The sequence below is a fragment of the Mustela putorius genome, unplaced genomic scaffold (assembly GCF_011764305.1).
Source record: "Mustela putorius furo isolate JIRA1106 unplaced genomic scaffold, ASM1176430v1.1 tig00003853_pilon_pilon_pilon, whole genome shotgun sequence".
In the NCBI taxonomy this organism is placed as follows: domain Eukaryota; kingdom Metazoa; phylum Chordata; class Mammalia; order Carnivora; family Mustelidae; genus Mustela; species Mustela putorius.
In genome coordinates this window covers 57,165,319-57,181,175 of record NW_025422005.1, presented here as the reverse complement: position 1 = coordinate 57,181,175, position 15,857 = coordinate 57,165,319, and the positions used below count along the sequence as shown (strand labels likewise).

The 15,857-nt window shown below is 35.6% G+C and overlaps 1 protein-coding gene across 5 annotated transcripts in view; it reads right to left on the bottom strand.

Annotated features, from left to right (window-relative positions):
- The window catches only part of LRRC7 (leucine rich repeat containing 7), a 572,538-nt gene that overhangs the window by 336,254 nt on the left and 220,427 nt on the right, over positions 1-15,857 (bottom strand). For all 5 annotated transcript variants that reach the window (XM_004762996.3, XM_013061642.2, XM_013061643.2 and 2 more), the window contains exon 3: positions 15,058-15,260. In XM_004762996.3, the coding sequence (XP_004763053.1) occupies positions 15,058-15,260 (203 nt within the window). The remainder of the gene's footprint in view (positions 1-15,057; positions 15,261-15,857) is intronic.

Here is a 15,857-nt window from a genome sequence, read left to right as displayed (position 1 = left end):
AACTCACTCCTGCACCCTGTGTAGTGGGCTCTAGTCTGGACAGCTTGCTCTCTGTGTGATATGCATATGGCTTCCATAGATACTCATTTGCTAGTCCTCTGAACTGGTTCTGGTTTCCCAAATTCCATACCTTCTGTCTTTTGGCTTACTCCCACATCCTCTAGTAGAAACCTGAGAGTCACCTGTGACTCACTTTGCCTCTTCCCTCAAAATATAAATATGAAACAGATGACCAAATCCAGTAAATTTTGCCTCCAAAAAGCATTTCCAACCCATGTCCTTTGTTCCAACCTCAGCATTTGTAACTGTCCCTTAGAACAATGTACTGTTTAAAATCTAACCTGTGAGAAACTATACTAGTTATCAAGCATGCTTAGATATAGCCTGAAGAAAAACATGTACTGGCAACAGCCCTTTGGGGGAGAGGACGATATATGTCCTTGCAGCTGGGATCACTGGGCTTGCTCAGGATGGAGTGCTGCCTGCTTCATTTTTCCAGTGTCTCCCCTTTCCCCGAGAGCATCAGCAGTTAGTCTAACAATCCTTTCATTTGAGCTTGATCACTATAGATCATGTACTGCGTAACCAGACACATTTTGCCTTTCTTCTTACATACCTACAAGACTCATGGTCAATGTGTAATCTACTCTGGCTTCTTTGTTGGTTGTTACTCACTTTCTAATAAATACGAGACTGAGGAGTTGTTCAGGGTGACAGTCTTTTCTACTGTCATCCCTTACTTCTATTCTCTTGCAGCTGACTTGTTTGTGCTTCATTCTTCTCCTGTGCACTGTCAGGAGGCTGCAAGTGTTACTATGGGAGGCCAGGTCATCATCACCTCTCACAGATTTCTTTAAGTTTTGCCTAAATGGTCTCTCTGCCTCTGGGCCCGTTCTTTTATTCTTAGTGCAGCTAAAACTTTCCAAGCTATATTTCTGATCTTGCTATTGCCAAACAGACCCTTAAATGAATTTCCACATATTTCAGGATAAAGTTCAAACTGCCTAGTGTGGAAAGCCTTCATAACTCTCCAGCCTTGTTTCTCATTGTCTCTCTTGCACTGTGTTTAAGCAATCCTTAACTTTTTTTCAGTTCCTTAAATATGCCTCATTTGCACTGTCTCTGGAAACAGCTCTCTCCTCTTCTTGTGAACCTTTACTTAAGGAAAATCTTAATTGCAATGGCATTTCTCAGGAAAGATGCTCCAGTGAATGTTTCCAAAACACCCACTGCTTCTCCACCCATCATAATAAACAGCATACCTGATACAATTTCTTGTTCAATGTCTGCCTTTCATGCTACAGAGCGCATACATCTGTTCAACGGCTGTTTTCCTAGTGACTAGGGAAGTATCAGGCACAAAGTAAATGTTTTTTCATGAAAAAATTAATAAATATCTATAATAGGCTGCAAACTCCAATTTTCTGTAGGAGCTAGATAACTTTAGTGTTACGGGGCAGCTTGGGTGGAATCTGTGCCAAACTAGATCTGTTTCATCAAAAGAGCGAACAATCCTCAGTTCTACTTAATTGTTACCAATTAGGAATATGGACTCCCTTCTTTCAAAAAAAAAAAAAAAAAAGGAGATAAGCCCAGAATCTGGACTTTTTGATAAAATCTGGTATCTTATAAATCGACCACTAACTCATTAAGGGAAAAAAAAAAAAAGAATAGGCAGGCTAAGCAAAACATGGCTGCTTGTTTCAGATCTCTGGGTAAATAATAAATATGTATTTCTAGTCTTGATCTGATCAGGCTGTTTCAGATCTATCACTCTCTTGTGGTATCTTTCTGAGAATCTTAGCTGATATCACATAGTATGCATCTAAAACACAATTTGTCATGTTTTTCTACCTAGTAACCACTTTCAATATATTTTTTAATAGTGTTACTTTCCCAAGTCTCCAGGATGAAAATCTTACCATCTTTAATCTCTCCTTGTTCATACCTGAATCTAGTAAAATGCCAAATTCTGAAAGGTTTTCCTTCGGATTAGTGAACTGAAAAGAATTTGGAGTGATATAGGCCAAATTTGTATTTTTTAGTTGTACAACCTTTGGTAAATTCTTCAACCTTACATTTCAAATGTAGAAAACAAAACCTGTTTGTCAAGATTGTGCTGAGGACAAAATAACTATTATTGCATATGAAGCAGGTGCTCAATAAATATCCATTATACTTCCTGCTTTCTCTTTACTTGCTGTCACTTGTTTTCTTCTTTTCTGTTTCCACAGCTAGCACAGTGGTCCAGGCACATAAACTAATATAATTTTATCCTGCCTCTTACATCTGCTTTTGAACTATTCACCATGTCAAGAAAAAACTATACAAAATATAGCTACTTTATACATTGAAGGCCCTCAATTCCCTTTGTAAATTATATTCCTCTGCAATCCTAAATATGCACCCCCATTCTTCCACCCTTTCAGCTCAACAAAGGATTGACACTTCTGATGCTATCAGTTCAATGGTTCAAGCATTTCTTTAACACATTGAGACCTCTATCTACCATTTGAATCAAATTTCAATATCATTCCTGTCCCTCAAGTCCTACAAACTATCATCTGTACCTATATTTTCTTCTTTCTTTCTCATTAAAATGGAGGAAGCATGTCTGTGCCTCTCAAAGCAACCCCTTCATGCACTCTGTAAATCCTATGTTCTTTCGCTTTCAGGACTTGGAATTATTTTTTTCTAATTTATTCTCATTAGTGTACAAATGTGACTTAATGTCATTGACCTTGGAAACAAACAAACAAAATATTTACCTTTTTTTAAAAAATTATTTATTTATTTATTTGACAGATCACAAGTAGGCAGAGAGGCAGGCAGAGAGGGGTTGGGGGTGGGGGAAGCAGACTCCCTGCTGAGCAGAGAGCCAGATGCTGGGCTAGATCCCATCAGGACCTGAGCTGAAGGCAGAGGCTTTAACCCACTGAGCCACCCAGGTGCCCCCAAAATATTTATCTTAACCTCAAATTTCTCTCTAGCTGGTCTCATTTCTCTGGTCTCCCTCACAGTATAACCTTTTAAGAAAGATGTGTATCTCAACCATTTTCTTTTCAATTCACTTCATTGGGTTTTTGCCCTACTTCTATTATCAGAGTCACTAATTACTTCCACACTAACAGATACATTGGTCTCTCCTCTGTCATTTTAGCCCATCTCTTAGTTTACCACTCCCTCTTCTTAAGACACTTTCTGTTCTCTTCTGGCTTCCAAGACAACAACACATGGTTTCCTTCTATATCCACAGCTGCCTTTTCTCTCCCTATTCTTTCCTTTAGCAATAGCAACTCTTTCTAAATCTCTAGGCAAGTCCTTCTCTCCAATCTCTCTAATCCATGCAATTAGCAAGTCCTATTAACTTTACTGATAAAGCTTAGTCTAAAATGCTGCTTTTTCTCCACTACTCCCAGCCTAGCTGAAGCCACCAACTTCTCACCTAAATGATTACTGTAGCCTCTCATCTCACCTTCACTCTCCACTAGCCACAGTGTTTTCCCACATTGCAGCCAGAGTGGTATTTTACAAACATAAGTTATTTCACGTCACCCTTTTCCTTAAAATCCTTCAGTGGCCCCTGATCTTACTTACTATGAAATCTTAAGTTCTTCCCTATCTCACCTTAATTTGCATGATTTAGCCCTATTACCTACCTCCCTCTCCTCATCTTACACTGTCCTTCCTCTAACTCATTATACCCCTACCTTCTTTCTGTTCCTTGAACATGCCACTCTCGTTCCTGCCCTAGAGCATTACTTCTCCCGGGAATGTTCTTTCTCATATGTGTATAGTTGACTCCTCTCTGTCAACTAAAACTCAACATAACTGTCCTCCGTTATTTTCATCATGGCACTTCCTATTATCTAACATTTTCTTCTAAAAATTACTTCCATTCTCTCTTTGCAGCAATGTAGATTTTGTGAAAATAGGAACTTGCAGGTTTTGCTCAATAATGTATCTCTGGTACCTAGAATAGTTGTCTCAACATAACTGGTACTCAAGAAATGTTTGCTGGATGAATGAACAAATCAATGAATATGTTTTACCTAATATTTGTTTTTTATACCATTTCAAAAAAGTTGGCAGTAAAAATCAGCAAATGGGTTGGTTTATCAGATCTCAACAAGATTTTATACTGGGTAAAAGATAGAAATAAATGATTAGATGAAAAAAATGATATGATGAGTAAGACTTCAGTTGGAAGACTATAAAAGAGTTCAAAAAATGACTGGGGTACTCTGGATGTCCTAGTTTTTCACTGACACATGAATAAGAGATGTTGATACTATAAACCTTTGAAACAGTAAAACATTAACCAAAAATAGAACTCAGAGTGAGACAAAAATGATCTAAAATTTTCCACATATAAACTATTTTTTTTTTTTTACAAAATTTGTACTTCATCTCACTTTTTCTTGAGCCCCTATGGAGTCCACCTACACTATTTATTTATTGAAAAAAAAAACTATGCATTTGAATGCCAAAGTAATTGCAATAGAAGAACACATTTGGAGAAAGATGCTTCAGGCAAGAGATTAAACAGAGTCACATTTTGATTATGTATGCATCACTCACATGAGTTTCATTCTGGAGGTAGTTTTCTACTCAGATAAATTCTATACCTTTGGCACCAGAGGAGAGTGATATACCATGAATATCTGAGGGAGCAACAGAGTTGAAAAGGTCTTTTTGTTCCCTCCTCCTTATTTAAGCCCAAGGTCTTAGGAGAACCCTCCATAGATATATGCGGTGCTCCTTATGTAAAATGCCAAGGTTATGGATAATTCTGAGTTTCTGAAAGACAGACACTTAAGGAATTATTTATTAATGTGCAATTTTAAAAAACGAGGCAACTTTATTAAACAAGTAGCAGTTTTCATGTTTTCCACTCATAAATATAGGCCATGTTTAATCTAGAGCCAGGCTTTTCATATTTCTCAATCATGACAATTGTTTAATCAGCAACTATAATGATGCAAGTAGTGTCTTTCACTTTGAAAGATTCTTTTTGAGAAGAAAAAAGTCAATTATCATTCAAGTTTTGATAAACTAAAATCAGAATTAGGAACTAATATCTCAAAATTTGTCTCCCTAAAATATTTTTCCTACGGCTCCTTTGATCTCATGACATTTCTCACAAAACTAGAAAGTGACCTTGATTTCAAGTAATTTTATTTAAAGGCCTGAGAAAAGCATGTTCTCAGACTCCTAAATTAGAGACAGCAAATATTAGTGAATAAAAAGAAAAGAGAATCAATTAAGTTGAAGATATATGATATGTATAACATTGGAGGACACTGTTTTTTGCTTGTTGAGCATCCATTCCTAATGGATGGAGTTCCATTAGAACCTTGACTTTCTTTTTGAGGACATCTCTCACAGTGACTTACTTGGGAGGCAACATGATTACATGAGGTTGTCTGGAGACTCCATTCCTCACAAGAGCAGCAGCATGTGGCCCATACTGCTACTGTGCTGAAGATTTTGTGCAGCAATCCAGAGCTTTCTTATTTCTTAACCTTTTCCCATGTAAAGTTCTCTAGTATCCCATTAAATTAATGAGCCCATGATATATTTCCAATAAATATTCATCTTTACCAAAATAAGCCATTTCTCTTAACTCAAGAGTTATTTTTCATTCTACTGTTTTCATAGAGTTTTCAGATACTTTGTATTATTTGATCCTTACTACAATCTTTAGAAATGAACAGAAGCAAATTTGTTAGCCTCTATGGCACATGAAGAAGCTAAAGTTCAAAGAGGTTAAATAATATGTCTGATGTTTCATGGTTAATTAGTACCAGAACTTGTGTTAAACTTAGGACCTCTTTCTCCAGACCTCTCCACATCGTATTGTAGCACTTACTTGATACTAACCAGTGACAGCAGTCACTACTCTGTCATAATGCTTCCTTCAGTGGCTTATCATTTTTATCTATTTTTTCTTCTCTTCTTTTTTTTTTTAAAGATTTTATTTATTTGACAGAGAGAGAGATCACAAATAGGCAGAGAGAGAGGGGGGAAGCAGGCTCCCTGCCAAGCAGAGAGCCCGATGCAGGGCTCGATCCCAGGACCCCGAAACCGTGACCTGAGCTGAAGGCAGAGGCTTAACCAACTGAGCCACCCAGGTGCCCATCATTTTTATCTATTTAAAAAGAATCTTGGGGCCGCTGGGTGGCTCAGTTGGTAAAGCACTTGCCTTGGGCTCAGGTCATGATCCCAGGGTTCTGGGATCAAGCCCAGCATAGGGCTCCTTGTTCAGCAGGAAGCTTACTTCTCTCTCTCTGCCTGCAGCTCCCCTTGTGTGTACTCTCCCTCTCTCTCTCTGTGTCAAATAATAAATAAATAAAGTTCTTAGATAGAATTAAATTATATTATAAAATAAATAAAAGGAATCTCAAATGAGTGAATCACAAAACACTAAGTTTGAAAGAGATATTAAAGGGTTTATTCCTTCTCCATCCTCATACATGTAAAAGTATGCTCCATGACACCCTTCCTTTGTTCCCTTTGTTTTAAAGTCAGAGAATACATTCCTTAACTTGAGAAAATATCATGTAGCAGATCTAATCTATATGGACAAGGTACTCAGAGTTTGATAGGTTAAAAAAAATGCAGAATGCATGGTATTAGGTCATGGATTGCAGAGGAGGCACAAAAATTATCCCACCTCACTTCAACCCCCCCCCCCAGAATTGCATCAAAAATTAAACAAACCACCATTAAATGAGAGAGTTTTATTTTCTGTTTCCTGTGCTGATACACTCTAATTTTTCCCATCCTTCCTTACCTTTGGCCACTGTCAAAAGTCTTATGCTTTGTAAAATAACAGATATCATACTGGAGGAAGCTATCTATGCTGATTTATAACAATGATAAAGTATTAAGGCAGTATTTGAATTCTGGTTAACACAATTGAATGGTATAAGAAATACAGAGATACACCTAAGTCTTAAATTTTGTTAGAGGGAACAGTGGTGGTGGTGGTGGGTGTTATTATTTCATATAAGATAATGGGAAAAACTTCTCTGGTAAGGTGATGTTTGAGTAAAGAACTGAAGGAAATGAAGAAAGCACAGGTCATGTAGAATGGTAGCAGAGGGAAAAGCGGGGGTCAAGTCTCTGCACACAGAGCTTGCTTGGCTTTTTTGTATAGGCTCAGGACAAACAGCTACAATACAGTTGTCATAGCCCATTTGCCGGTTATTAACTTTGAGCTCTAGTTTACCTGCTGGCTGCTAGCACAATTCAGGTGCATTTTTGCTGCTCATTTATTTTCTGAAGAGTCAATGAGGATTTCTGCTATTCATGGCTCAGTGACTGGAGCCACGCCATGGCAAAATTTTCATCAGTCTAAAATATCCTTCCTTTGATAAATTCCTGACTGCTTCATATTGGATGACCAATGCTTCAGTTACACAACCTTGTATGAGTGGAAACATGGAGCAGTGGTCACCAAGCAATGGTTTTTAATGTAGCCCTTGCTTGGCTCCTAGCTCCCCAGTGTTTGTCTGTTTCCCCAGAGAAGCAACTGTAGATATGGGAGGCATTTTTTTCTGGCATCCCTTACTGTTAGCTTACTGACTATATCCTACACTGCATGTATATTGGTAAGAGTTTACTTTCATTTTTTTCTATATACCTCTATGAACTTGAATTTAAACAACTGCTTAATTAAAAACAAAATACTGAAAGAAATTGGATACTGGAGCTCAATGTCATGTGTACTATGGATTATAGAGCTCCAAATCGATGCTTTTGTATTGAGAAAATAATTACACACACATGCATTACAGAAAAATAATATTTTTAGCAATTTGGCTGCATTTCAAAAGGTGTTATATCTCATTTTTTAAATGTGGCATATGATATATCCATACAAAGTTATACTATTTGGCAATAAAAAGGGATGAAGAACTGATGCATGCTACAAGGTTGGTAAAACTGGAAAACCTTATGCTAAGTGAAAAAAAGCCAGTCACAGGGGCACCTGGGTGGCTCAGTGGGTTGAGCCTCTGCCTTCAGCTCAGGTCATGATCTTGGGGTCCTGGGATCAAGCCCTGCATTGGGCTCTCTACTCAGCGGAGAGCCTGCTTCCCCCTCTCTCTCTGCCTGCCTCTCTGCCTACTTGTGATCTCTCTCTCTGTCAAATAATAAATGAAATCTTTAAAAAAAAAAAACCAGTCACAAAAGGCCCTATGTTGTATGATCCCACTTATATGAAATGTCTAAAATAAGCAAATCCATAAAGAAAGAGATTTTCAGGGACTAGGGGAAGCAGAGAATGTGAGAGTGACTGCTAATACGTATAGGGTATTAGGGGGGTAATTAAAATTTTCTATGATTAGACAGTGGTGATGGCATTATAGTTCTGCAAATATAATAAAATCACTAAACTGTACATACTTTGTAAGGGTGAATTTGATAGGTATGTAAATTTTATCTCAATAAAACTGCTCTATTTTTTAAAAAGAGTTTAAGTTTACTGACTTTCTTGTGAAGGAATACCATTTATTCTGTGTTTATGAATGTTTTCCACATTTGGCTATGAAAGTATTCTTTTACAGTAAAATAATAAGTTTTGCATGAGACTTTTAAAAATTCTTACTTAGGGGCACCAGGGTGGCTCAGTCGGTTAAGTGTCTGCCTTTGGCTCAGGTCATGATCCCAGGGTCTGGGGACTGAGTCCCACATGGGGTTCCCTACTTAGCAGAGAGCCTGCTTCTCCCTCTCCCTCTGTCTGCCACTCTGCCTACTTGTGCTCACTCTTTTTCTGTCAAATAAATAAATAAAAGCTTTTAAAATATATAAATAAATAAAATGCTTATTTAGCAAAAGAAAGGGAATGTCAGTTCCCACACTTTGCTGGCTTTTGAAATCCAGAAGTGTGGGATCTACTGATCTGTGTCAGCCTGAGGCAACAGAGGCCAAATAAAGACATTATCAATATGCCCCTGAAAATAAGCAGGTTTTAAGAATGTATAGTTAAATATTCAAATGAATACTTGCTTCTTTGGTATTCTTCCTAATTATTTAAAAATAGTTGTATGACTTCCTGTATCTCACTGGTATTGAGTCCCTCTGAGGCATTCAGATAGGAAGCTAGAACCTCTCCTTTCTCATATACAAAACTCATATTTTACAAGTAAAATGACCTTAAATTTTAAATGACTTGGAAGATTGGAAATTTCTATAATTAGCTTTGATAGTACCACACAGTTGAGGCTATAACCTTCTATTCATCATGAGACAATAGGTTTTTGTAAGCTATAGACATCTAGATCAAAATTAATTGAAATTCCTGATATGAGGAATTTGAGAGGCAGAGTGCGGGGTTTGGGGGGTAGGGAAGGAGAAAAATGAAACCAGATGGGATCAGGAGGGAGATAAACTATAAGAGACTCTTAATCTCACAAAACAAACTGAGGGTTGCTGGGGGAGGGGAGGTTATGGAGAGGTGGCTGAGTTATGGACATTGGGAAGGGTATGTCATATGGTGAGTGCTATGAAGTATGTGAGCCTGATGAGTCACATACCTGTATCCCTGGGGCAAATAATACATTGTATGTCAATAAAAATAATTCATAAAAAACATAATAAAAAATTAATTGAGATTCCATATTTCTCTTACTCATGGAATTTTTACCTAAATGAGCATTATAAAATTTCCCAGTTTTACCCCAGTGACACAGGTAACTCCTTGCCAAGTTCCTATGGTGGGTTTGTACTAAGCTCCTTAGATTATTAAGGCATGCCCTCTCTGCACAAGGAACTATGCTTCTGGCATTACTACCCTGATCCTTCAAATGTGTTAAAAGAATTCATATACTTTGCCTTAAAGTTCTGTTTTTCTAAGACAAGTTTCCAAATTTTTTTGACCATTTTTCAAAGACATGCTTTCTATCACCATCTTAGTTACACTTCTCTGAACACATTCTAATTATTAGCTTGGTTTTAGACATTTATATATCAGATAAAAATGTCTGTCCACATGGAGTTTTTCAACAGATGAATAAGCAAAACGTGATGGAACTCAGGAGAGAGGTCAGAGTTGGAGATGGATTTAAAGGTTATCTACTTAGAGGTGAGAATTAAAACCAGGAGACAAGAAAATGTCCCTGAGAAAGTAAGGAAAAAGAAAATTGCTGAGAAACCAATAATTAAACTATAAAAAGCAAAATGATAGTACAAACTCACCATAGGAACTTGCCTAGAAGTTACTTGTGCTTTCCCCAGTAGTCATGGCAACTGTGTGTACAGGGATAAAATTGGGAAATTTTTTTGTTCAGTTACACACTGAGCTTTTGACTTGTTACTGTAGCATAGCCTATTCTATCCTAATGAATGCACAGTCTTTGGTAATAATTTTGGATAGGAATCTAACATCCCATGGGTCCTAAAAGAAGTTAATTAACTTTTCTGGCCTGGGTTTGCTTATTAGTAATAATTGTGGGCTAAATTAAACAATCTCCAAGGTTGCATCTATTCAAATATAATACAACATTGTGATATCTTTGAGTCAGGGAAATTTTCTGTGTAAACCATGGTGTCATCACAAATGTGTTGGTGCAGCTGGTAGAGTCAAAAACCTACACCCTTTACAGACCGGGAATTGATTTCCTAGAAGTTGTCTTTGGAGATTTTAGAGATAAAGTCATGCCACACAATTTTTTTTTTTTTTAAGAGATCCAATGCCCAGAAATACCTTGGGATGTTACCAAAATCTTACTTTTGTTTTACTCAGGATAATTAACATGGGGATTATCCTTCATCAGTGATGGGAGAATGATGACTACCGATTATTGCATATTTCTTTATTCCAGGTATTCCATATGCATCATCTCACCCAGTACGCATTTATCTATTTATCTGCCCATCATCTATCACTAGCAACCTCTATTATTTTCCCGTTTTTGCTAATGAAGAAACTGAGACTCCCAGAAAATAAAATATCTGCCCAACCAAATAGCAGTGCTAAAATCTAATCCCACGTTTGGGTCCAAAGGTCAGGTTCTTAATCTCTAAAATGTCTCAAGGGTAGATTGTAAAGTTTAGTATGGAGAAAGTTTTCCAAGGTTGCTACTTCAGATTTTGTTCCATCCCCTTTTACATGTGGTTAAATTGACATCATCTGTCAAATTCACTCTCTATGTCTCTCAATTTTGGTCATATTTTAGCTTTTCCAAATTACTTCTATTCTTTTTTTTTTTATTATTATTTTTTAAGGCTCCTCTTTGGTTTCAAGAAGTTTCTCAGCAATTTTTCTCTTTATTGCTTTTTTTTTAAACTTTTGTCTTCCCACACTACTTTATATATAATATGCACCTGTTATGGTCTATTATCCTGTCTATACTTTTTTTTTTTTTTTTTTTAATTTTTTATTTTTTATAAACATATATTTTTATCCTGTCTATACTTTTAAGTTCCTGGTTCAAAATAACAAGCAAAGCAGTACTAAATTATAAGCTGTGTGGGTTTTCTATTACTGCATAAAAGGCATGTCATTTTGTATTTTTACCTTTTGTATTTTTACCTTTTACTATATTAAATTACTTTTACTATATCAAATTAAGTAACACAGATTGAACCATTCCTAATCAAAAAACTTCCTGTTCTTTCATTTCTATTTTTGCATATTTTCTGACACAGTCTCGACATATCTTTTTCTAATGTCATTAACCTTACTCTATTCTATACCTGTTGTATAACATCTTAGAGTAGTAATTCTTGGTCACCCTAGAATAGTCTCTGAATAAAAAATCAGAAAGAAAATTTTTTAAAAAAAATTACAAAGGTAATTCTTCCGTAATATAATGTCAAAAATACAAATAGCTATCTCATTTACTCAACAAATTTGGAATTACCATGGTAACAACGCCAAGGAAACATAAAGAAAACAGTGAAATAAAATGCAGACAAAAAAAATTTATTTAATTTAAATTTAAAGATTAAACTCCCTAGAAACTCAATACTTCATCTACTTTTCCTCAGGAAACAATGACTATATAACATTTTGTTTGTAGTGTACACTGTGGTAATCTCCCTACAGTCCTTCCTACTCCTTCCCTTTATGTTGTGACCAGTAATCACAAATCCACAGAGGTGGTCAACTAGTGTTTAATTCAATCAAAGTAATCTCATTTTTCTTGTCATTGTGGATTCTATAGTAAAGGGGATCAGCAATGAACATGTAACACAATTAGGGCCAATGAAACCTAAGAACAAGTTGAAACTTCCTTATCCTTCTCAGAAAAAGAGAGCTTTTGTTTGACTTACTGTTTTTCTAATATGCACAAATATATCCATGTACTGCTATGATCATGTCTCAATTTCAGATAACTTAGATCATATCTCTATATCAAATACATTAGAAGAAAGTAACACAGGGCTGTTTTATGAAAGCAACACCTTGAACTTGGGAACTCAAAGAAACCTTGAGAGATTATGTGAAAGATCTTTGAAATATATAAAGCATAACAATAATAAAATATAACAATTTCTCCTCAATTCAACACACTGAGAAATTAAATTGTCTTTGGCTCACTTGTATTATTTTTATGTACCGTGAATCCAAGCTTACGTAGGCTACTGGTGACATACATGATATATAAGACTCTCCAATAACACTATCTGCCTAATTCATTGAGTCAAACAATGCTGTGTGACTCTCAGTGTCTTTCATTACCTGCGTCCTCTACGCTCTACTTCCTCTACTTACATGTTGTTGGTACTCCCTCATGTGTACCTGCATTTCCAGACTCTTCACAGCTCTACTGTGTCTCTCTTCACCCTCTCCATATGTACCATCTTAATTTTTGCATCTTTACCTTTTGGTCAAGCCCTCCCCCACCCCTGCAACAATGAAACTATTCTCTTTAACAGTATTTGGCTCTTTGGCTCTAATTATACATTATCATGCTTCTGCCTCTAATGTTTTAGTTTTCTCTGTGATTAGGTAGCTAGATCCTTGAGAACAAGGATTGAGGCTGATTTCTCTTTTACCTGCCTAAACCCTCAAACACTGTGTAGTAATATAGATATTAAATAAATACTTGATTGATAAACCATTTTTTACTATTTGTCTTACAGAATTTGTTGCATAGCTCTAGAAAAAGGCTTTAAATAACTAGATTGATTTAGGGCTCCCAAGATTCAGCAGATAAAAATACAGCATGCCGAGTTAAATAACTATTTTTTTAAATATATCAAATGCAATATTTTGGGCATAATTATGCCAAAAATTCTGGGTTTTGGTTTAAAATTCAAATTTCAGTGGATGTCCTTTATTTATCTGGCAACCTTAGATGAGGCTGCTCTAAAAATATATTTATTTTTCTAAATTAGAGCTAAATGTCACATTTATGAGTCACTTAAACTTTGCACCATTTTGCTAATCAATTCCTATAGTATATGAAGTTCTCTTCATTGTTCTACCTGGCAGGACAAGAAAGAGATTGAATATCCATTATGTGAAAGTCATAACATGTACAAGGAGGCAAAGATGAGTAAGATGATATCTCTGCCCTCAAGAAGTTCATAGTCTTTGGGGGAAACAGCCCATTTCATGCCAGCCTCTTCTTGATATGCATCTACATGGCAATCAATACAGTTAAAATTTTTTTAGGCCTGCCCCAGATCTCCTGACCCCAAATCTAAGACATTATATAGTTTGGTTGTCAAAAATGAAGTATATTTGTTTTGGAGTACAAATTAAATAGTTCCTGCCTCTGAAGTATTATATTAATAAAAATTAATATAATTATATAGTATATATAATTCTATATGGTATATGATATAATTACAATTATAACTCATAATTCATAATTATAATTCATATAATATAATTCATAATCCTAAGTGAAAGCAATTATTCATAATTTAGTTTGATCAGCACATTATTCTCAGAATTTGATAACAAAGTGAGTTTTTATTATGGGATTTTCTTTTCCTGGTTTCTGGGTATTTAAATGTGCATTTTTTAACATATTCAATGGAAATGTATAGTAAGATATTTTTTTCCCTCTGAGCCATGGTGTAAATCCTTCACAAGTAAATGCTATGCCTACTATTTAATGTGAGTCATTTATTTCGATGATCATTAATATATAGTGGTTTAGATTTTGAACCTCTCTGCTGTGTGGCCTTGGTTTATGTTAGCTAATCTTTTATCATCCAGTCTTTTCTGCAGTGGAGACAGGAGAGATTTTTTTTGCCTAGCACGATGTCATAATGGCAGTGTGTGTGCAAAATTTGATATTAGTTAAATTTTTAGCTCTACTCTGTTTATACTTACATGCCATATATTCAGAAATGACTGTAATAATAAAAAATTCCAAATTCAAGAAATAACCGCATGTTTTTCATAATAGTATTAAACATGTAACAGTGCATGTGTGTTATGTGTAAAAGTATTTCTCAGACTTAGAACATACAATTCAAGGTTTTAAAACAATGTCTCCTTAATGATAAAAATTTCACTTCTGGAATACAGTGTCATATCTTTCCATCATTTTCTAAATATGAACTATTGAACTCAACCCACTGATAACTGATCTCAATCTATATTTTCATGGAAACCATTTTCAATTAAAATAAGGTGTAATTCAGGGGCACCTGGGTGGCCCAGCCAATTAAGCATCTGCCTTAGGTTCAGGTCATGATCCCAGTGTCCTTAGATAGATCCCTATACTGGGCTCTGCACTCAGCAGGAAGTCTGCTTCTCCCTCTCCCTCTGCTTTACCTCCGATTTGTGCTCTCTCTCTCTCTCTCATATAAGTGAAAAATAAAATCTTTTAAAAATAAATCAAATAAGATATAATTCATAAAATGGTGATTTTCATGGAGTTTAATTGGTCATTAACACATGACATGAAGTTATAAATGAAGTGGTATTAAAAGGTACCAACAAGAATACTGGGGAAAGTTATATCAGTTTGAACTATCTGCCAATTACTCAGATAGAAAGCTGTAATTAACATTATCATTATGCCAAGTCTTTGGATATCATAAAATACTCAGTTATGGTGTATATTTTTGATTGTCAAAGATTACCTTGGGTAGCTCTTCAATTTGATTGGCATCTAGATAAAGCTCCTCTAACGTCCGCTCAAAGTTAAAGACCTCCTTTGGCACCTGCTGAAGACTGCAGTGGGAGTAGTCTAAAACTGAGATGATTTCTTCTTCACCTCGGAAACATCGGCACGGCACCAGTCGGCCGATGATTTTCCGTTTGGTGGTCATCTCCAGGCACTGCACTAGAGAAAAAAAAAAAAACAGGAAAAAAACAAACAAACAACAAACCATGCTTAATTGACTGAATTTGGAGGGCATTCCTGTAATATTAAAACCTTAGAAATTTAATTTTAGTATATGTTTTATAATTATATAGTGTTTTAAAGTTTATATAGAACATGTACATGCATTACATCATTTAATACTTGAACAGTCCTGCAAGATATGTGAGATAGGTTTTATTCCCATTTAAAAAATAAAGAAATGGAATTCAGAGAGGTTAAGATATTTCCCATCATCATACAGTTTTGGAATGGCAGAATCTCGCCAGAATACAATCCTGACTCAGTGCAATGCAATTACCATGCTTACTTGATACACAGAAGTATGTTTTTTCTTTTTTTAATTTTACACAAATTACATGGCAGAATAGAAATATCTGGAATTTGTTGGAAAAAATTATATTTTTTCCATTTCTGTAAAAATATTCAAGTTTCATTTCTAAGGTTTATGATGACCTCTTTTTGGCCTACAAATTCAATCCACTAATGAACATATATTTATTAAATAACCCCTATGTTCCAGGCACTGATCTAGTTATTGGGATAGAGTGATGAATT